Below are 22,868 nucleotides of genomic sequence, written 5' to 3' on the forward strand. Positions count from 1 at the left end.
TTTTATTTTTTTAAATTTTTTTTTTTTCAACGTTTATTTATTTTTGGGACAGAGAGAGACAGAGCATGAATGGGGGAGGGGCAGAGAGAGAGGGAGACACAGAATCAGAAACAGGCTCCAGGCTCTGAGCCATCAGCCCAGAGCCTGAAGCGGGGCTCGAACTCCCGGACCGCGAGATCGTGACCTGGCTGAAGTCGGACGCTCAACCGACTGCGCCACCCAGGAGCCCCGACAGTGAGTCATTTTTCAATGGCTGTTTCAGGAAATAGACTGGAATGATTTGGTTTAGCTTCTGATTCTATTGATATCATTAGTATGAACCAGTACATTATATGTGAATCCTTCTAGGACTTTAATAGGAAGAATTAAAGACTCAAGCTGAAACAGAAAAATGTTTGAATTGTTTTATTTCTAATAAACAAGACTAGTCAAGACTAGAGTAAGGTGTGGCATCCAAAAGAGTAAAATTAGTATTTGTTCCTTTGCCAATGTTCTTTATCTCCTTGTAGATCTTAAAACACAATATACTTTCCATTTCTTGTAGCCTTTTACATGGTATCTTTAATATCTTTTAACATTCTCAATCCTATAGCTTCAAGCACAAATGCCAGCCTGATATCCACTTCATCTACAATGGCTAATATTCCAACAGCAGCAGTTTCCAGCATCTCAAACCAGGTACTGTGCTAATCATCCTGTTTGATATGGTTCTTCAAGCTTGCTCTTCTCTCCATGGTCAATTTGCCAACCTAAGAAACAACCAGAACTAGGACACTGGATGGTTTCTCAGACTGCCATCCATTTCTCTCATTACTGTGCTAAGCCTCTGAATGATATGGTTCTATCTACTCCTTTACCTACTACATGTGTCTGCCTCCTACCCAATTCCTACTAGAATGGAAGCTTCATAGGGATAGGGATTTATTTTTCAGTTTTGTTCATTCATACATACCCAAAGTTCAGAAAAATGCCTGGTACTCACATTAAAGACACATAATAAATATTTATGAAATGCATGTTCCTTCTACATTTTTATTTAGCCATTCATTCCTTTGTGAATTCCTTATGGTCTGGTCTCAGTCACTGTTCTATTAACTCTTTATGTTTAGATCACTGCCAATGTTTTCAGTGTTTTAGGGTTTTTTGTTTTTGTTCTGTTTTTATTTGTTTTCTCTGTAGCAATGAATCTTTTCTCCATGAATCTCTTTTTCTGGCTGTAATTAACATGACTGTTCTGGTTCATCTTTCTACATTTGACTGTTCCTGCATTTGTTCATTCTTTTTTTTTTTTTTTTTTTCAACGTTTATTTTTTTTGGGACAGAGAGAGACAGAGCATGAACGGGGGAGGGGCAGAGAGAGAGGGAGACACAGAATCTGAAACAGGCTCCAGGCTCTGAGCCATCAGCCCAGAGCCTGACGCGGGGCTCGAAATCACGGACCGCGAGATCGCGACCTGGCTGAAGTCGGACGCTTAACCGACTGCGCCACCCAGGCGCCCCTGTTCATTCTTATAGTTCACAAATTACTGAGTTTCTGCTATACATCAGTGTACCATTTATCTCTCTTCCTTTCATAGGTTTTCTTTTTGATCTTGTTTTCCACATGCTTATTATTCCATCCCCAGAAATGTTTTACCACATTCACAATGTCCATTTACTATTTCTGAAATGAACATTCTAATACTGACCTCATGATATCTACAAGCTTCCTGCTGATTGATGGACATTTTTTTCTTTAATGTCCTGCTATTTCGCTAACTTAATCATAGCAAAAACCAGACTTTCATTCTACCATTTTTTGTCTCCTTGTCCTCTAAAAAAGTAAAACCACTTTTCCCTATGACTTCTCAATTATCAATGAGACCATTTTTAAATAAACCTAGGCCTCAAACCAGACCAGTTTTCAGTTTTTTTTCCCTCACCAATTCCCAATCCAACTGTTTCGTTTTAGTTTTTCCCCTTTAATCCTGAATTACCAGACTTAATTTTTCATCTAATCTCCAGTTTTTCCCTCTACCTATCCATTTTCTAAAATACTAATTGGCTGGCTCAGTTGGTGGAGCGTGCAACTCTTGTTCTCAGGATCATGAGTTCGAGCCCCCATGTTACTAAAAATTTTTTTTTAAAAAAAGATTTTAAAACACAATCTGATTAATTTTCTCAAAAGTCCACTTTTATCCCATCAGTCACCTGCCCAGAATCTTTTTTTTATTAAAAAAATTTTTTTAATGTTTATTTATTTTTGAAAGAGACAGCAGGAGCAGGGGAAGGGCAGAGAGAGGGAGAGACACAGAATCTGAAGCAGGCTCCAGGCTCTGAGCTGTCAGCACAGAGCTGGATGTGGGGCTCGAACTTGTGAACCACAAGATCACGAGCTGGGCAGAAGTCAGATGCTTAACTGACTGAGCCACCCAGGCAACCCCCACCCCAGAATCTTTTTGTATTTTTATTTGTTGGTTTGATTTTGATAGTCCCTATCTCCTGCCCCCACACAAACTATACACCATCGCCTAAAGAATCCAAGTCACATTCGTGGCCTTGCATAATTCATTCAAACCTGCAAGATCCTTTGTTTCAACCAGACTCAGCAACTCTGGTCCCTTAAAACCTTTTCAGGGCTTATTCATCCTCTTATTCCCTCCATCTGTTTATTTCAAAAAAGCTCTCTGACTACCAGTCTGCAGTGATAGTTGTCTTCCTCTGTATTTCACTCCTTTGACATATAATTTATTGCCAATTTGTTGGAATTTTTTTTGTCTTTTCCTGCTAGATTTTTAACTCCCTTGAGTTCAGCCAGTACAACTTACTTTTTCCTTTTTTTTTTTTTTAAGCTTATTTATTTATTTATTTTGAGAGAGAGAGTGCACATTGTGGGGAGGAGCAGAGAGAGAATCCCAAGCAAGCTGCACGTTGTCAGCACAGAGCCTGCCGTGGGGCTCAATCTCACAAATTGTGAGATCATGACCTGAGCCGAAATCAAGAGTCAGATGCTTAACTGACTGAGCCACCCAGGTGCCCCCAACTTATTCTTTTCTTTAATGTTGCATTCTCCCGCTCATACATGGACACACATACTGAGTTGTATTTGGTTTATGATAGATGCTCAGTACTACTTATAATTGGTTTGGTTGATTAGCTTCTTCCTACTTATTACTAACATCAGTATCAGTGGAAATTTTTTAAGGTATATATTTGAGCTAAACATCATATGCATTTTTTGTACAGTTTTATTAAGGTATAATTGATATATAATAATCTGCATGGATTTAAATTTATAGTTTGATAAATTTTGACATGTATGTGCTCATTAAACAATAAAAAATTCCCTCCAAATATTTTAAAGAAACTTCATATTTAAAGAAAACTTGATTATTTTAAAAAGAAAAAGAGATACTCAATTTTAAACTAGGAAACCTTAATGAGAGTTATGTGGGATAATGTACTTTTTTGTTTAAGCTCATCCGTTCTTAGAAAGCACTAGCATCTAGCAGAGTGGTTTATAAACTTCCTAAAGAGTAGAATCTTCCAAAATTCTGTGAAAAAATTTACACAGAAATTCGGTACCTAAAATAGAAAAAAAAAAAAAAGAAAGCTGTTGAAGTAGAAAAAAAGACATTGTGTGTAGAGTTCATGGGACCCTTCACTTTCATCCTTTTGGTCATTCCAAAGACAGCCCCTGAAGTATCTCCTCTTGACTCTTAGGTTTCCACAGAATGCATTTTGGAAATCAGTGATTTAGATGGAAGCTATAGATGGGTAAATGAGATGTCAAATTAATTGTTTTAGGAAAATGATTATGAAGAAGAGGATCATGAAAGTCTCTTGTGTTGAAATCAGCTTTTGCTTTAAGAGTCTTGTCTTCCTCCCTTACTCCCTTTGGTCTACAGGACTATCCTACCTATACTATCCTTGGTCAGAGTCAGTACCAGACGTGCTACCCTAGCTCCAGCTTTGGAGTCACAGGCCAGACTAACAGTGATGCTGAGAGTACCACAATAGCGGCAGCCACATACCAGACCGAGAAGCCTAGTGTCATGGTACCCGCACCTACAGCACAGAGACTTTCTTCTGGTAAGCGCCATCACTCTAAAAACTTTGGCTTAAGGGCACTTCATTCAGGAGATGATAGTGAAGTTCATTTTGTTGTGTTCTAAGTCACTGTTACTGTGCTTTTGGCTTTCTCTCTCCGGTGAGGAGTATTTAAACATTGGAACCCGACCGTGTGATGAGTCATTGGCAGGCTGATGTAATACCTGATGCTATGAATAGAAAAGTACCAAGAATGAAAAGACTATTTGTGACTCCCACTCCACCCTTTAGCTTTAATGTGCTTGTGACCAGGAACTTCAGAATCTTGGCACATTTTGTAAAAGGTGGAGGACTCCAGTTTTACTCTATGCATATTTTGGACACCTGCCGAGGCCTCAGAGCAGTAGTTCTTAACTTTTTCTGTGTCATAGATCTCCAAGATTCTAAAGAAAGCTATGGTCTTTTCCCTCTCAGAGAAATACATAAAATTTAACCTACAAATTTAAACCTTTACATTTAGGTTTGAAATGTATCAATGAATTATGATGTCCAGGTTAAAACAAAAAAACCTGACATAAAGGCTTTATACTAAGCACATTAGTAAACATATGTATATGCTTCTTATTTGTCTCTATCTTTCAGGAAAATTTGGTGGTTGGCTGTCACATCACATAACAGGAGGAAGGACTGTTTATTGTTTTGTTAACACTGATGCATTTTGAAAAACAGGGCTCTATATCAGCTAAAGCAGTTTTCTGTGCACCTTGCATTCACCAGTCTTCTAAGTAAATAGACGTACAGATGGTCACTGCTTCAGACTTAATGACTGAAATAATTACATGTGTTGATGCCTTAGTTTTGAATTCATATCTCTAAATATCTTTGTTCTTCATAATTTTAACTTTTTAATAATGGAGAATTTCAAACCCTAGAAGTTGTCAGAATAGTATAATGAACCTTTATGTATCCATCATCCATCTTCAACATTAACAACTCATATTTCAGCTACATCCAATTCTCTCCCCAAATTCCGGGCATCATATGTGTAAAAGATAAATAAATATTTGTTAGCATAACCACAATGCCAATTATCCCATCTAAAATAATTCAATAGTAATTCCTTAGTATCATAAAATCCTAAAAGGTATTATTTCTAGTGTTTTCATAAATGTTAGGAGTTTTATTTTTCCTTTACGGTTTATTTAAATTAGGATCAAAGTAAGTCCCATACATTGGGATTGGTGGATGTATATTTTATGTCTCTTTTAACTTATAAATTCCCCTTTTTTTGTTCCCAAGTATACTGTATTTGTGAAGAAACTGGACTGTTTATCTCATACCATTTCCCAGTCCAAATTTTACTGATTATATCTGTATAAGGTAGTTCAACATGTCCTGCTGCCTTCTGTATTTTATTTTAAATTGGTAAACAGATCTGGAGTCCTGGTTTTCAACTAAAGGGGATTTTTTTGTGCCACGCTCCCCTCCCCCATTCACCTAAGACATTTGGCAATGTGTGGAAACATTTTTGGTTGTCTTGTGGGTGGGGAGTGCTACTGGCATCTCGTGGATAGAGGCCAAGGGTACTGCTTAACCACGCATCCTACAAGGCACAGGACATCTACCCAACAAAAATTATCTGGCCCAAAATGTCAGTTGTGCCAACTTGAGAAACTCTGATTTAAAAAACTTGAGAAACAGGTTCAATTTTTTTGGCAAAACAGCTTTATAACTGTGTTCTTCCATTGAGAGACAGGTATACTAATTATAACTCCCTCTGTGATGTTAGAAGCTGTTGATGTTCCATGTTGATTTAGGTCTACATTCCTAAATCACTTAGGTAAAGTTTGGTTTTCCAACCTTTCATCCCTGCAATATGATTCTTAAGGACAGAAAACATGCTGACTATCTATCTTCCTGTTCTGGTTCTTATAGCCTGTGACTACTGGCCATATGTCTCGGATTTCCTTTCCAGGAGACCCTTCGACAAGCCCGGCTTTGTCCCAGACTACACCAAATAAAGATGCTGATGATCAGTCCAGAAAAAACATGACTGGCAAGAACCGGGGCAAAAGGAAAGCTGATGCCAGCTCTTCCCAGGACAGTGAATTGGAAGTATGGGAAGAAATTCATTTGAGTTACCTACTTTTTTCTCATTTTTTAAGTTTATCAAACATACATATCTGAAACTCGTGGAGGTACTGTAGTTCTTTGTTGTATGGCCCTTGATTCCCGGGCAAAAGAAACGAAATTGGCCAAGTGAAAAGAGAAATGTAAAAACATTTCTTTGTGCCCATAACTCACTGTATTACTTTCAGATGCATTTCACCAAAGTGTCAAAAAAGCTTTTTAGAATTTAGGTAGCTGGGTAACTTTTTAAGAGAAAGAACAAACTCTTCTCTATGTTCCAGAGAATAGAAGGAACAGTTCCATCATATTCAGAAAGCAGAGGGTGCCACAAATAATCTCATACCGTTCTCCATTTAAAAATCTGAAAGTAAAATGAGAGGATGAGAGTGCTTTAGGCCAAGCCTCTGTGAGACATGCGACCAGATCTCCTAACTTATTAATGAGACTGGCACTCATGTATTTTGTGGTTAAGCACACATAATAAATAAGAATTTATTATGGGCATACATTTGGCTTCATTATTTAAAAGATTAGAAAATCATACAAAACATTAATAATAGTGGATTTTTTATGTTCTTCTGTTTTCATTTTCGATTTTTCTGTAATATGATCATTTAATGGGGCAGGGGTTGCTGTATTTAAAAATGAGTTCATTGGGGTGCCTGACTGGCTCAGTAGGAAGAGCATTGGACTCTTGATCTCAGGGTTGTGAGTTCAAGCCCCACATTGGGTGTAGAGATTACTTTAAAAAAAAATCTTAAAAGATGATTGGGGTGCCTGGGTGACTCAGTTGGTTAAGCATCCAACTTTTGATTTTGGCTCAGGTCATGATCTCGAGATCCATGACATCAAGCCCCATGTCGGGCTCCGTGCTGACAGCTCAGAACCTGCTTGGGATTCTCTCTTGTCCCCTCTGTCACCCCTCCCCCACTTGTGCACTCACTCTCTCACTCTCAAAATAAATAAACATTAAAAAAAAAATGAGATCATTGATAGGTGTTAAGACATAACTAAATTGAGGCTATGTTTGGGGACTCTCTTTCCCTTTGTTCCTAAAAAGAAAAGTAAGAAAGAAAATCTAAAGTCCTATACACTTATTGGGGAAAACTGAGAACTCACTTAGTTTTTTTAACTGTGGTAAAAATGTACCTAATATAAAAGTTACCATTTTAACCACTTTTAAGTGTACAACTCAGTGACATTAAGTACATTCACAATGTTGTTTGTTACCACTATCTGTTTTCAGAACTTTTTCATAATTCCAATCAAATACTCTGCACACATTAATCATTCTCTCCTCCCACTAACTAGTTCCTAGTAACTTCTGTTTTACTTTCCGTTTCTATGAATTTGCATATTCTAGATATCTCATATAAATGGAATGATAGCAGTATCTACCCTTTTGTGTCAGGCTTACTTTACTTAGCATGTTTTCAAGGTTCATCTATGTTATAGCATGTATTAGAACTTCATTTTGGGAGTGCCTGGGTGGCTCAGTCGGTTAAGTGTCTGACTCTTGGTTTCAGCTCAGGTCATGACCTCAGGGTTCATGAGTTCAAGCCCCTCATCGGGCTCTGTGCTGACAGTGTGGAGTCTCCTTGGAATTCTCTCTCCCCTCCTCTCTCTGCCCCTCCCCTGCTCGCTCTCTCTCTCTCTCTCTCTCTCTCTCAAAAATAAATAAAGTTAAAAAAAATCTTAAAACAGAAAAAAAAAGAACTTGATTTCTTTTTATGGCTGAATAATATTCCATTGTATGTATATACCATATTTTGTTTACCCATTCATTTGTTGATGGACACTAGTAGTTTTTCATCTTTGAGTTATTGTGAATAATGCTGCTATGAAGATTGCCATCCAGATATCTCTAAGTCTTTCTTTTCAGTTATTTTTCCATATCCTCACCAACACCTGTTATTTCCTTTTTTTTTTTTTTGGTTAATAATAGCGATCCTGGGGCCCCTGAATCTCACGGTTCGTGAGTTCGAGCCCCGTGTTGGGCTCTGTGCTGACAGCTCAGAGCTTGGAGCCTGCTTCAGATTCTGTGTCTCCCTCTGTCTGCCCCTCCACTGCTTGCACTCTGTCTCTCGCATTGTCTCAAAAATAAACAAACATTAAAAAAAATTTTTTTTAAATAATAGTGATCCTAATGGATATGAAGTAGTAACTCATTGTGGTTTGTTTTTTTTTTTTACATTTCCTTAACGACTAATAATGTTGAACATCTATATGTGTTTATTGGCTATTTGTATTATTTTCTTTGGAGAAATAACTGTTCAAATCCTTTGCCCAGTTTTTAATTTAGGGTGTTTGGTATTTTGTTGTTGACTTTTAGGAATTCTTTATATGTTCTAGATACTAATCACTTATCAAATATATGATCTGCAAAATATTTTCTTCTATTCTGTGGGTTCTTTTTACTCTCTATCTGATAGTATTCTTTGATGCATAAAAGTTTTACATTTTGATGAAGTCCTATTTTTTTTTAATGTTTTTTAATGTTTATTTTTGAGAGAGAGAGAGAGACAGAGTGCGAGCAGGGGAGGGGCAGAGAGAGAAAGACACAGAATCTGAAGCAGGCTCCAGGCTCTGAGCTGTCAGCACACAGCCCAGTGGGGCTCGAACACATGAACCGTGAGATCATGACCTGAGCTGAGGTCAGACTCAACTGACTGAGCCACCCAGGTGCAGCTAAGTCCTATATATTTTTGTTTGTTTGTTTGTGCTTTTAATGTTAAAAATGCAAGGTTATGAAGATATTTACCTATGTTTTCTTCTAAGAATTTATTTGTTTTAGTTTGTAAGTTTCATAAATTTAGGTCTTGAATTCATACTGAGTTAAGTTTTTCTTCATATTGAGTTAATTTTTGTGTATGGTGTAAAGTAAGGGTCTAATTTCATTCTTTTGCATATGGATAGCCAATTTTCCTAGCACCTGTTGTTGGAAATACTTTCCTGTCCCCGTTGAATGGTTTTAGTATCCTTGTCAAAAATTGACCATATATATATAAGGCTTTATTTCTAAGCTATCTTGTCTTTTTGAATGATCTATGTGTCTATCCTTATGCAAATACAACATTGTATTGGTTACTGTAGCTTTATAATAAGTTTTGAAATCAGGAAGTGTGAATCTTCCAACTTTGTTCTTTTTCAAGATTATTTTGGCTATTTAGGGTACCTTGAGATTCCATATGAATTTTTGGATGAGTTTTTCTATTTCTTTAAAAAGCACTGTTGGCAGGGGGCACCTGGGTGGCTCAGTCAGTTGAGTGTCTCACTCTTGAATTTGGCTCAGGTCATGATCTTGTGGTTCATGGGCTCGAGCCCTGCTTAGGGCTTAGGATTCTGCGTCTCCCTCTTTCTCTGCCCTTTTCTTGCTCTCGTGCACATGTGTGCACATGCACACACACGCACACACTCTCAAACATGAAAAGAAATTGTAAAAAGCACTGTTGGGATTTTGATAGGGATTGTGTTGAATTTGTAAATCACTTTGGGTAGGAATGTTATTTTAACATTGTTAAGTCTTTCATCCATGAACATGAGTTGTCTTTCCATTTATTTAGGTCTAATTTCCTTTAGCAGTGTTTTATAATTTTCAGTGTACAAGTCTTTCACCTCCTCAGTTAAATTTATTCTTAAGGATTTTATTATTTTTGATGCTATTGTAAATGGAATTGTTTTTTAAATTTCTTTGAGAATTATTCATTGCATGTATATAGAAGTACACCTCATTGCTGAATTCATTTTTTAGCTCTTTCAATTTTTTATGGGTTCTTTAGGGTTTTCTGCCTATAAGATTGTGTCATTTGTGAACAGAGATCATTTTACTTTTTCCTTTCCAATTTGGGTTCCTTTTTTCCCCATTTCTTGCCAAATTATTCTGGCTAGGATTTCTAGTACTATGTTGAATAGCAGTGGTGAAAACAGGCATACTTGTCCTATTCCTGATCTCAGGGGTAATGCTTCCAGTCTTCAACCATTGAGTAAGATATTAGTTCTGTGTTTTTCATATACAGCCTTTATTATGTGAAGAAATTCACTTCTATTCCTAGTTTATTTGATGTTTTCTTTTTTTATCATGGAAGTGTTGAATTTTGTCAGATGCTTTTCCTGCATCAGTTGAGATGACCATTGGAGTTCTTTTTCCTCTGTTTTCTTAAGGTAGCATATTACATTAATTAATTTTTTTATGTTGATCCATCCATGCATTCTAAGAACAAATCCCACATGGTCATGATGTATAATGCTTTCAGTATGCTGCTGGATTTTGTTAGTATTTTGTGGAGAATTTTTGCATCAATGTTCGTAAGAAATATTGGTCTGCAGTTTTCTTACAGTATCTTTATCTGACTTCAGTATCAGGGTAATGCTGGCTTCATAGAATGATTTAGGAAGTGTTCCTTCCTCTTTGACTTTTTGGAAGAGTTAAAGAAGGATTGGTGTTAAATATTCTTTAAATATTTGGTAGACTTTACCAGTGAAACTATCTGGTCTTGGGCTTTTCTTTCTTGGTATCTTTTTGATCACTGATTTCAACCTCCTTACCAGTAAGTTAAGGGTCTATTCAGATTTTCCATTTCTTCTTGAGTCAATTTTGGCATTTTGTGTATTTCTAGTAAGTTGTCCATTTCTATCTAGGTTATTTGTTGGTGTACAACTGTTCATCATATTCTCATATTTCTTTTTATTTCTGTAAAGTTGATAATAACATCCCTACTTTCATTTCTGATTTTACTAATTTGAGTCTTCTTTTTTTTTCTTTGTTAATCTAACTAAAAGTTGTCAATTTTGTAGATCTTTTCAAAGAAACGACTTTTGGTTTTATTGGTTTTTCTCTGTTATTATTTTGCTTTCTGATTTATTTATCTCCATTCTAACCTTTAGTATTTCCTTCCTTCTGCTGGCTCTTAAATTGTACAGTTATGTTATTGAATGAGATCTTACTTCTTTTTTAAGGCATGCATTTACAGGTGTGAATTCCCCTCTCCACAACGCTTTCACTGCAGCTTATAAATTTTGGTATGTTGTGTTTTAATTTTCATTCATCTCAGCATAATTTCACTGGGAATTTTTTCTTTGATCCATTGGTTGTTTAAGATTGTGTTGTTTAATTTTCACATATTTGTAAATTTTTTTAGCTTTTTGTTAGTGATTTCTTGTCTCATTCCATTGTGATTAGAAAAGATGCTCACTCATTATTTTTTATGTTTTCCTTCCTCAGCGGGTATTTCTGTGGGACTTGGATGAAACCATCATCATATTTCACTCTCTTCTTACTGGATCCTATGCCCAGAAGTATGGAAAGGTAATTTAAGTCTTTCTTCATTTGTTGTAATTGTCCTTCCCCTCACTATATGGGCAGATAACCAAAGTCACTTTCTCTGCCACCCCCAACTTACCCTGTTCACCTTTCACTTTCCATGTAAAACTTTTCCTGATGACTTGTACCAGGCAGGCTACATGGTCAGGCAGAGTTGATAAAGCTGGGGACTAGACCTAGAACCAGTGCTGAAAGCTGACATTGTTCAAGAGTACTATTTTATAAAGACTAAGTTATGGGAATGAAGCTCAAAACAGAGTGGAGTCTCAGGATTATATATTCTAAAGACTGATCTTTTAACCTTTACATCACTTTTAACAGCCCAAACTAAGCATTTTATTTAGCTGAGTGTAAGCCAGATATGTAAATTTAAAATATATAAAAGTATAAAATATTTTTCTAAAATAGATTACGTGCCTTCTTAAACTAAATATATCAAGCAGAAGTTAACTTACTTAGTCATCAGTATAAACATCAGGGTTTTGTTTTGTTTTTAAATTTTTTTTTTTTCAACGTTTATTTATTTTTGGGACAGAGAGAGACAGAGCATGAACGGGGGAGGGGCAGAGAGAGAGGGAGACACAGAATGGGAAACAGGCTCCAGGCTCCGAGCCATCAGCCCAGAGCCCGACGCGGGGCTCGAACTCACGGACCGCGAGATCGTGACCTGGCTGAAGTCGGACGCTTAACCGACTGCGCCACCCAGGCGCCCCTTGTTTTGTTTTTAAACATCAGTTTTAATAGAGGGATAAACTGTGTATTTCTACACTGAATTATCTCCAGGCTTCTGTTTTTCAGTTTCTATGAATAAATTTTACGAAAATATTTGCTTCCTTTGCTCTCTTACTATTCCCATTTATCTTATTGTCATTAATGTTTCTGTTAGAAGTACCTTCCACAGGCTTTTATTATCTAGGCTAGTTAGCTAATATGAACTCATACACTGTGGTTATAAAAATATGTAAAATAAGAGCCTCTAAGTGAAAGCCTTTCACTTACAGCCTCTAAGTGAAAACCTGATGGTTCACTTTAATTTTTTTTTTTTTTTTTTTTTAATAGAATTTGTTGTCAGATTGGCTAACATACAGTGCGTAAAGTGTGCTCTTGGTTTTTGGGGTAGATTCCCATAGTTCATCGTTTACATACAAGACCCAGTGCTCATCCCAACAAGTGCCCTCCTCAATGCCCATCACCCATTTTCCCCTCTCCCCCACTCCCCCCCACTCCATCAACCCTCAATTTGTTCTCTGTATTTAAGAGTCTCTTATGGTTTGCCTCCCTCCCTGTCTGTTTGTAACTATTTTTTTCTCCTTCCCTTCCCCCGTGGTCTTCTGTTAAGTTTCTCAAGGTCCACATATGAGTGAAAACATGTGATATCTGTCTTTCTCTGACTGATTTAGTTCACTTAGCATAATACCTTCCAGTTCTTGATGGTGCACTTTAAAGCTAAATATATTGGTTTTCCTACAAATATTTTGGCTTCTCAGGCTTTCTTATTTCCTGGCTATTGAGATTGTCAGAAAACTGACTTCTGGTATTATACTGTATAGGCATGTGTGTGGTGGGGAGGCAGAAGAGAGATAATGGGTGTTGCAATAGTAATATTTTAGCAATAGATAGCATTTCTCACAAAATAGGAAATTTCTACACAGATTGTTGTTTTTTTTTTAAGTGGGTTTAGTTTTCTAAAAATGAAGTCCTGAAATTTTTAACTTTCCACAATCCCAGATTCTTGTAACTGTGAATGGAATTGCATCAGTAATAGCTAGTGGGCCTGTATTGTTTTGGCCTTGACCCAGAATAACTCTGAAATATTTAAAGATTGGAACCAGTGCTGTTAGTACCAAGTCAAACAAATTTTTCACTTACTGCCTTCCAGGACCCAACAGTAGTGATTGGCTCAGGTTTAACAATGGAGGAAATGATTTTTGAAGTGGCTGATACACATCTATTTTTCAATGACTTAGAGGTAAGCGTTTTAAATTGTTTCTGTACTTCAGTAAAACATTTTGTTTGTTCCATAGCTATTTATTGAGCCAAGCTTATTGTTTTTAGAGGAAATGTGGTGAGACAGGGTGGTTGTGGAGAGGTCAGCTGACCACTTAGGCATACATAGTCTTATAAGAACAGTGCCTTGGCTATGTCACCAGTCTTGGTACTGGCCCTCAATTTTATTGGCTCAAAAATTTGATTTTTGTTAGCCTATTTGGAAGTGATCTAGATCTAGGGGAAATGTCAGCCCATCAGGCAAAAACAGTGAAATGTAAACCAACGTTCCTACTTATTCATCTATCTTAAATAATGTATACAAGGTGGGTTTGATTCTTTGTACTCTTAATTATATTTTGACTATTTTTTGGTTTTACCTTCTTAAAATAAAATCTCTTGATTTGTCAGATCTGTGAATGGCTGCTCTACTAACTCATTATAATTTATACATGCTTATTATCCATGTGTACATTAACCTTGATGTCCAGAATCATTTTATAGTTAGATGCAGGGAAAACCAGTAACACTGAGAGCTTCTTGGTGAATATTTTTGGCTTTGACATTTAAGTTCACCTTTGAGGTAACCATGGTGTAGTAGAAACAGCACAAGACTGGGAAGTCAGAAGACCAGAGAGTGAGTTCCAGGTTAGGAAAGTTATCTCCGCATTCTGGGCTTCAGTTAAACAGTGATCCTACACCAGAAACTAATAACAGCTGTTCTACCTGGGGAAGAAGATGTGTTGCTGGGACACAGAGGTTGGAAGGAGCAGACTTGTCACTTTATGTTCTTTTGAGTTTCAAACAGTGTACTATTTATATAACCTAGTTTTTAAAAACAGTGAAAATTTTTAATTAAAAATAAGATAGTGGGGCACCTGGCTGGCTCAGTCAGAAGAGCATGAAACTCTTGATCTCAGGGTTGTGACTTTGAGCCCCATATGGGGTGTTGAGATTACTTCAATACAATTAAAAAGAAACTAAAAAAAATAAAGAATAAGATAGCATTTTATAAACACAAAGTAATCCTGTTTCTTTTTAAATACAATCTAGTTCTACCCAGTGGACAGTTCTCCAACAAATTGTATTACCAGAGCTCTAAACTCCAGTACTTTTGTCTAAGCTCCACAATGCTTAATCTTCCTCAACTTCACATGTTGATACGTTAGGACATCATAGTTTTTATTCAGCAAACATTTATTGAAAACCTACTTTGTGCCAATAATTATTGCCAAATTGTATTTGTAATGATTTTCTAGACATAGTCCTCACTCAGGACTGAAAGTTCTGTGAAGAATTTGACCTGAATGTGTTCCTGCCCCCCCAGGTCAGTGGTTCTCAACTTCAGGGGGCATAAGAATCACCTGGGGAGCTTGTTAAAAATGAAAATTCTAGGATTTCACTCCCAGAAATTCTGATTCAAGTAGGTCTGGGGTGGACCCAAGAATATGCATTTTTTAAAAACTTCCCCAGGGGATTCTGATGCAGGTGGACATCACAACATTGCCCTAGGTGGTGTCAGAGGAGTGAATCTCTCCGAGTTAGGCAGGGGGTGGCATTTTATGTCAGTAGTAGCACGGGTGTGGTGGAAAGAACCTTGGATTCAAATTAGAAGGCTGAGGCTCTTTTTAGTTTCTTTCTATCACTGGTTCTGTGACCTTGGATCATTCATGTCGCCTCACTTTTAGAACATGAGGAGATTAACTTAGGTGACCACTTCTAATTCCTGTGTTTGGATGTACAAGTTTCTGTTTCAGTCATTCTGTTTTGATACCATACTCTACCAGTATCTCTTTCATCTGCAAAAATTTGTTGGGTACATACCATGTAAGAGCACATGCTACATAGGACCAGACTAGAAGGGTACAAAGGAGGTGTAAGATATGGGTTGTGCCAACAGAGGGCTACAGTGTAATAGAACTTACACTGTAGTCTAGCATAGGACATAGACCTACCTGACAGTGTAAGGGAGCTTGTGTTTATTCCCATGAGCTATTGTGTTATCTCCATGACTGTTGAGATAAGAGCATACCTGAAGGTTGGGATGGTTAAGGAAAATTTCGTGGACTGTGGGATATGAATTAGGCCTTAAAAGAAGTTGGACAGCAGGGGGGTGAGAGTGATCCTCCACACACAAGAGAGACTATGAGGTATTTCATCATCTGCCGTAATTTGTGGTCTTTTTACAATATGTCATGGTGGTGATAGCGCTTCTACTCCCTGGACTGAAATAGTGTGTGGTTTTATCTTTTAACAGGAGTGTGACCAGGTGCATGTGGAAGATGTGGCTTCTGATGACAATGGCCAAGACTTGAGGTGATAGAAACAGTGATGTCTTAAACATCAGAATGCCTGTACACAATCACTGTCTAGGTTCAGAGGAAAACAAAGATGAGTAAGACATGGCCCTAAAAGTTCTCACGGTCTGGTAGAGGAGACAGAGACAAACAGTTAACGATGGCAGTGTGCAGAGGTGACGGTAGAAAATGTGATGGAGCACAGAAAAGAAAATAATTCTGGTGTCTGCGGGGAGCAGCTGGTTGCCAACATTGGAGCGGCCTTCTCAGTGCAGAATTTGAGTATGGCCTTGAATGGGGAGCAATGACAGGATGAGGAAAAAGCATTTCAAAGTAAAGGGTACACTCATTTCTCTTTGGCTAGATTTTCAGTCAGGAGGAGTGTGCTTCCACACTGGTTAGTTTTAGATACAAATAAGCATGAGTTTTACCAAGGAACCTAATTGTGGGTGTCTGCTGGGGTCAGGACTAACCCTATGGGAGGCGATCTTAAAATGTTCTACAGGGAACACTAAACCAACTGGGTCTCAGTGGCAAAATGCTTGCTCGGCCTCCTCATATCTCTCTTGGCTGCTGTCTCCTGGCCCAGCAGTCTTGGCTAAGAATAATCCAACAATTTATCTAGCTTATATTTGAAGACTTTAAGAAAAAAAGACCGTCCCATTTTTCATGTTCATTTGTTTTGGTGTTTGTCCCTTTTCAGTAGGCAAAAAGTTCTTTCCTGTGTCTCCTGTAAAATTGTTTCATCCGTGAATTTTCAAACATAGAGCAGAGCTGGGCATGCGTCTCCCTGAGGGCCTAATCCTGTAGGGCTGAGAACGAGGTGAAGGTTCCACATCAAGAACAGCATCCAGTCACGCGTGTTGTGCTTGCACAGCCATGGAGCATACCGTTCCTGCAAGATTTCACCGGACTTTTTAGGAAAGAGCCTGGTCTGAAGCAGTTGTGATCCACCTAAACCCTAGTGGTTTTTTTTTCCTTTTATACACATGGCTAACCAGTACTTACCAAAATGTCTTGGCAACTTTATTTCCTTAGATATAGAATCTTAACACCTATAGAACTCAGTTTTGACTTTCAGTTGAACCAGGTTGTCCCTAATTCTGTCGGTCATTTTGTCAGTCTCTACTTAGGAAGTGTTCATCTCTCCCAGCCTGTTTCACTGTATTACTTAACTGTTGCTGTGTAACATGACCCCAAAACTAGTAACCTAAAGTTGTAAACATTATCATCTCATAGTTTTTATAGGACAGGAACTTGAAAGTGACTTAGCTGGGTACTTTTGAATCAGGGTCTCTGAAACTAAAATCAGGATATTGGCTGGAGCTAAAATCAATCATCTGAAGGCTTGATTAGAACTGGAGGAGCTGCTCACGACCTCTCACCTGCGGCTGGTAGCGGGAGACCCCTTTTCCTCACTATCCGTACGCCTCTCCATAGGGCAGTCTGAGTGTTCTCATGTGACAGCTGATGTCTTTCAGAGCAAGTGATCCAAGAGAGAGCAAGAGAAGCCTAGTCTCTGAGGTCTAACACCCTTGCTTCGACCGCATCCTGTTTATATTTAAATGCAGTCCATACCTATAGAGAGAAGAATTAGAAGAGAGCAGTATTAAAGAATTTGAGGACATTTTAAAGTCACCACTATGACCCATGAACTTAATAAACCAGCTAACATCTCTGAAGAATATCTCCATTATATCTTGCAATTACTAGTATTTGGGGTTATTTCCTTCCATTATTTCTTCACATGTTTCTCCACTTTCCATAGTTGCCATCATTTGTGTGTATGTCTGTGTGTGTGTACACAAAAATGTTATATTCCGGGGTGTTGGGGTTTTTTTTTTCACTGTAAGATATGCTGTCATTCATGAAAAGACACTCTAAACCAAGACCACCTCTAGGGGAAGTTGGTGCTTGAATGGTTCCTACCTCTTGTTCCCTCTCTCTCCCCCTTTCTTTGATAGCAGTAATAGGGGTGAGGGAGATGACTAATGGAAGATAGATTCTGACACACAGAGATTAAGGGAAAAGGTTCTTAAAGCCTTTAGACTTGATGTCAGATGCCAGGAATAGGACAGAGAATCCCAGGTGGCATTCAGCCAAAAACCTCAGACAATAGCAGTATTAATTCTCATCATCCTCTCTCTCTGCAGCAACTACAGTTTCTCAACAGATGGTTTCAGTGGATCAGGAGGCGGTGGCAGCCATGGTTCCTCTGTGGGTGTCCAAGGAGGTGTGGACTGGATGAGAAAACTGGCTTTCCGCTACCGAAAAGTGAGAGAAATCTACGATAAGCACAAAAGCAATGTGGGTGGTAAGTGTGGCATAGACCAGTCTGATACTCGGTTTCCTTCTGACTTCTTGCATTCTTTTCCAGGCATCCCTTAGAACTCCCTAGCAACTGCTTAGGAATTGGGGCCGCAATAACATTTTAATTTTGTATTAAAAAAATTGAGGTTTGATTGAAACCCTTTGAAGAGGAAGCTTTCCATTTCTCATGCACTTCTCTTAGCATTGCTTTGCAAAGTTCTCCTGTTTATTAGACAAATACCTTTTTAAAGGAAATGTGTTCCAGAGATTATGTTTGATGACTTGTTTTATTCTGGACTCACAACTATTGTCAGTACTAACTAATAGGTTGCCATATTTTTTGACTGATTTATTTAACCATCAGAACAAGTCAGGTAGAGGGGCTCCTGGGTGGCTCAGTCAGTTAAACAACCAACTGTGGTTCAGGTCATCATCTCACAGTTCAAGAGTTTGAGTCCCACGTCGGGCTCTTTGCTGACAGCTCGGAGCTTTGGATTGTGTGTCTCCCTCTGTCAGGTAGAACTAGTGACTAGGTTTCTAGTGGATGGAAAACTAGGTCCAGAATTATAGTTGGCAGTGGCCAGGTGTTGGACCTTGGAAATCCTTTCTGCCCAGAAATACCTCAAATATCGGCTGTCACTATGCCTAAAATTCCATTATTTGTAATTAATTAATTAACCATAGGTTGTTCAAATTAGAAGAGACATTTCTCATTTTGCATTTGAGAAAACATGTTTATTATGAGAGTACTGAGGGCAGCTTACCCATGGTCACAGCTGGAATCCAATCTCCTAACTCTTGGTCCAGTGCCCTTTACATTCATGCAGTCCCCCCCCCTTTTTTTTAAGTGTAAGAGATTTATCTATTTTTTTATTCTTTTTTTTTATTTTTATTTTTTTTAAGTAAGCTCTACACCCAATATGGGGCTTGAACTCACGACCTCAAGATCAAGAGTCGCATGCTTAATGACTGAGGCAGCCAGGCACCCTCATGCAGTTCCTTCTTTAGTGATGTACCCTTATAAGAAAAAAAATTAAACTGTGAACCATTACCCTCAAAGATCTGCATATACACAAAATGTTGCATGAAGTTTCGGGGATTCCATGCACTGTCTAGTGGTATGTTACCCCGGATCAAGAGAGTCCTCCTGCCACACCATGCTGCTTTACATTTTGGTGCAAAAAGTAAAAATAGGACTTCAAAGATAATTTGTTTCATTTCTTTTAGAGCCCTCCAGTACCAGATAAAAATCACAGGCATCTGGGCTTTGGGAATCTAATTTGCTTTTTTTAGATTCCCCTTCTTATGGCCTATTTTTTTATAATGATTCAGAGTCAGTACTTTTTATTTTGACACCTCCATCTTTTTGCTTTTACTCTCTGCAGACATTAGCCTTTCTTCTGTTAGTTTTCATATACAACCTAAGTATCTGATCCTTTTTTTGCCCAGTGAGTGCCAGGACCAGGTTTTCTGAAGAAAGTGATATGATGCTCTGTGAGAATCCCCTGAGCCTACCCTGGGAAACATATTAAAACTATTGTCTACCTGTATTTTATAAAATAAGAATTAACAAAAGTGCCACATCATATTATTAGTTAAGAGTGTGACATATACACTTATGTGTGGGTCACATACTGGTTTTGTTGTTTTATCAGAGATGTTGAAAGTCCTGTAATTCTAGGCTTGCATTGTGAAACCATCAATCTGAAAACATGTTATGCACAGTTCTCACAGAAATGCCTTCTATTTTTATGGAATATTTGTAGTAGAGTATAGGATTTCTCTTTCTACCTTCACTATAAGAAAATACAGGGCCAGATTGATTATTTGAATATTGTAATTCAAGTGTCTGATAACATGCTCCCATCAGATCAGTTCTGTTTTGTTCTGTGTTTAATTGTCTGATGTTAAGCACTGTTTTAGTCTCTTCTTATCTGGAGTTGTTTCACAAGTAAGTATGTACAAATAAATGATGTTCATAGAGTTGGTTGTTGAACCTGGAATCTCAGGGCTGTGAAAGCACAGTCCCACGGGAGCAGTGCAAGGCTCTGAAAGACTTCTGAAACCAAAGCCACTGACCTGCTTTGTGATCTTAGGCAACCTCCTTTTCCTCCCCGGGCTTTGGTTTCTTTAGAGAGATTGGAAATGCTGCAGACGCTCCCAACTATAACCTTCATTTTGCCCCCTTTGATTCTTGATATCACGTCTAAAGCAGTGCTCCTCAAAGGATGGTCCACTAGTGTGCAAATTATGTTATTGGGTGGTGATAAAAGAGTGAGCTTGTTGCAGAATTTAATCACAGTGTTTCTTTCAGCTGATTTTGTTGTGGTGGTTGCCCCCCACCCCCTAGCAAAACATTCTGATAAAGTCAAAAAGACCTCTTAATTAAGTAGGCTACTCTAGGGTTTTACCAGGAAGAGAAACCTGTTAGCTCAGTAGAATATTTCAGTGACCCACAGTGTTTCTAAATTGAATTTAGAAGTTGCTTCCTCGGTGTCAGCAAGGATTTGTTGTCAAATGATAAATGTGTCTGCTTTTATTCTGAAAGGCCTGCTCAGTCCCCAGAGAAAGGAAGCACTGCAGAGACTGAGAGCAGAAATTGAAGTTTTAACAGATTCCTGGTTAGGAACTGCATTAAAGTCCTTACTTCTCATCCAGTCCAGGTATGGTACTTCTTTTAGTTCTCACCCTCTCTAAGAAACACTCTTTACTACCCCAGTCCGTGATAGGCCACTCTCTAACATAGGTTTGGGATCGTGGTAAGAGGAGTTTAAAGGATGCAGGAAAACATGTAGGGTAGGTAGGAGGTAAGCTCATTCTGTGCTAACAGCACACCTTCGAATTTTAAGAGAATATTTATACATGAAAGCCTTTTTCTTTCTCCTTACTTTTTTCTCACAGAATTAAAGCTCAGTGACCAATAATCTCCAGCCAGGAGATGGCCCAGTCACATCATAGAATCCATGTAGGAGACACATCACATATTCTAGGTACAGGACACTCTGAAGAAATGTACCAAAACCCACTTAGGAAGGCAGGATTCAAAAGGAATATATTAAGCAGTTTAGGGATATTTCAGCTTGAAGCTCAGAATGGGAAATAAATACAGTCAAATACAGTCTGCACTAATACCCTATTGCTCCCTCCCTCAAAGCAGGAATTCCAGATCTACAACTTAGTAGAGCAAACAGTAAAACTGACACTGAAGGGTGGGTATTCCTGAAGGTAAAGTACATGTGAAATTAACATGTATTCTGGAATTGGTGCTGCTATTGTGTAAAAGGCAAAGAGGACTTAAGTCATATCTTATTAAGGGCTGAGTTGCATTCAGATGAAATAGCACTGTGACTATAAGCCTTTTTGCTGGTTTCCTAGAGTGTAGGGTCAGTGACATGGATTGGTGGTTTATTTGCTAACGAGTGCAGTGAGCTAGAATGGTTAGAAGGGAAATGAAGCAAGAATCAAGTTGCTACTCTGTGCCCACTATATATATAGAATCACTGTCCTTTAATATAGGAAATAAATAAACCTGAGATAATTAGACCAGTAACTGAACATGGCCCTGAACAAATATCAGGCCCTTTGAGGTTAGTTTTTAATAATTAGTTCCCAAAGAGAAGGCCCGTTCAAATTCTTGCTCCCAGGTTAGTTTGGTTTCACCTTTTTCTTTTTATTTTTTCTCTCTTCTAGAAAGAATTGTGTGAATGTTCTGATCACTACAACCCAGCTGGTTCCAGCTCTGGCCAAAGTTCTCCTATATGGGCTAGGAGAAATATTTCCTATTGAGAACATCTATAGTGCTACCAAAATTGGTATGGTTTCTATTTTGTTTCTTGTCACTTGCTTTACATAATACTACCTACTTATGATGCACTTAATTATTTACTAACCCCTTAATTAGGCATTTTAGAGAGAGAGAGAGAGAGAGAGAGAGAGAGATCGATCTGTAACCCTCACAGCAGTCTTCCTAATACTAGTGATGGGCCAGTTCAGGCTTAACAGCTGTGTAAGCTTGCTCAAGCCTTCATAGCTAGTAAGTTGCATAAACAGGATTCAAATCCAGGTTTGTAGAACTTAAAATTTATCATGTTCTTTCCTTTTATAATAATTGGAAGAACATACAGGTAGCTTAGAAATCTACCTTTTTTTTGTGAGAGGGGGAGAGAGCACATGAGTGCATGCTGCCATGGAGGGTAGAAGGGGCAGAGGGAGAGGGAGGGAGGGAGGGAGGGAGGGAGGGAGAGAGAGAGAGAGAGAATATCTTAAGCAGCCTCCATGCCCAGTGTGGAACCTGATGCGGGGCTCATCTCACTGAGATGACCTGAGCCGAAATCAAGAGTCAGATGCTCAACTGACTGAGGCATCCAGGTGCCCCTACAAATCTCCTTTGCCTCATTCCAAGTTTCTTTTTCTTTTTCACAGAGAGAGTGCTGCAGTAGAGTATAATAGAAAAAGCACTAGATTAAAAATCAAAGGCTAAGCTGCATACTTAAAAATGGTTAAATCTGTCACACCCATTAGGATGGCTGCTGTCAAAAAAAGAAAAATAAGGGAGCCCATGTGGTTCAGTCGGTTGAGTGTCCAACTCTTGATTTTGGCTCAGGTCACGATCTCATGGTTTGTGGGATTGAGCCCCACATTGGGCTCCACTCTGACAGCACAGAGCCTGCTTGGGATTCTCTCTCTCCCTTTCTCCAGTGTCTCTCAAAATAATACACTTTAAAAGAAAAAAGAAAGAAAAGACAAATAAGGGTGCCTGGCTAGCTCAGTCAGTGGAGCACGTAACTCTTGATCTC

At 38.3% G+C, this 22,868-nt stretch overlaps 1 protein-coding gene across 2 annotated transcripts in view; it reads left to right on the top strand.

Moving 5' to 3' along the window:
* Positions 1-22,868, top strand: part of EYA3 (EYA transcriptional coactivator and phosphatase 3) — a 98,497-nt gene that overhangs the window by 60,986 nt on the left and 14,643 nt on the right. For both annotated transcript variants that reach the window (XM_047082536.1, XM_047082537.1), the window contains 9 exons: positions 593-678; positions 3,888-4,071; positions 6,005-6,144; positions 11,381-11,464; positions 13,359-13,448; positions 15,723-15,781; positions 17,916-18,076; positions 20,621-20,735; positions 21,763-21,884. In XM_047082536.1, coding sequence (XP_046938492.1) covers positions 593-678; positions 3,888-4,071; positions 6,005-6,144; positions 11,381-11,464; positions 13,359-13,448; positions 15,723-15,781; positions 17,916-18,076; positions 20,621-20,735; positions 21,763-21,884 — 1,041 coding nt within the window. The remainder of the gene's footprint in view (positions 1-592; positions 679-3,887; positions 4,072-6,004; positions 6,145-11,380; positions 11,465-13,358; positions 13,449-15,722; positions 15,782-17,915; positions 18,077-20,620; positions 20,736-21,762; positions 21,885-22,868) is intronic.

This window comes from Lynx rufus, unplaced genomic scaffold (assembly GCF_022079265.1).
Source record: "Lynx rufus isolate CCGP_SWC_20201006 ecotype Redwood Valley unplaced genomic scaffold, mLynRuf1.p SCAF_2, whole genome shotgun sequence".
Lineage (NCBI taxonomy): Eukaryota > Metazoa > Chordata > Mammalia > Carnivora > Felidae > Lynx > Lynx rufus.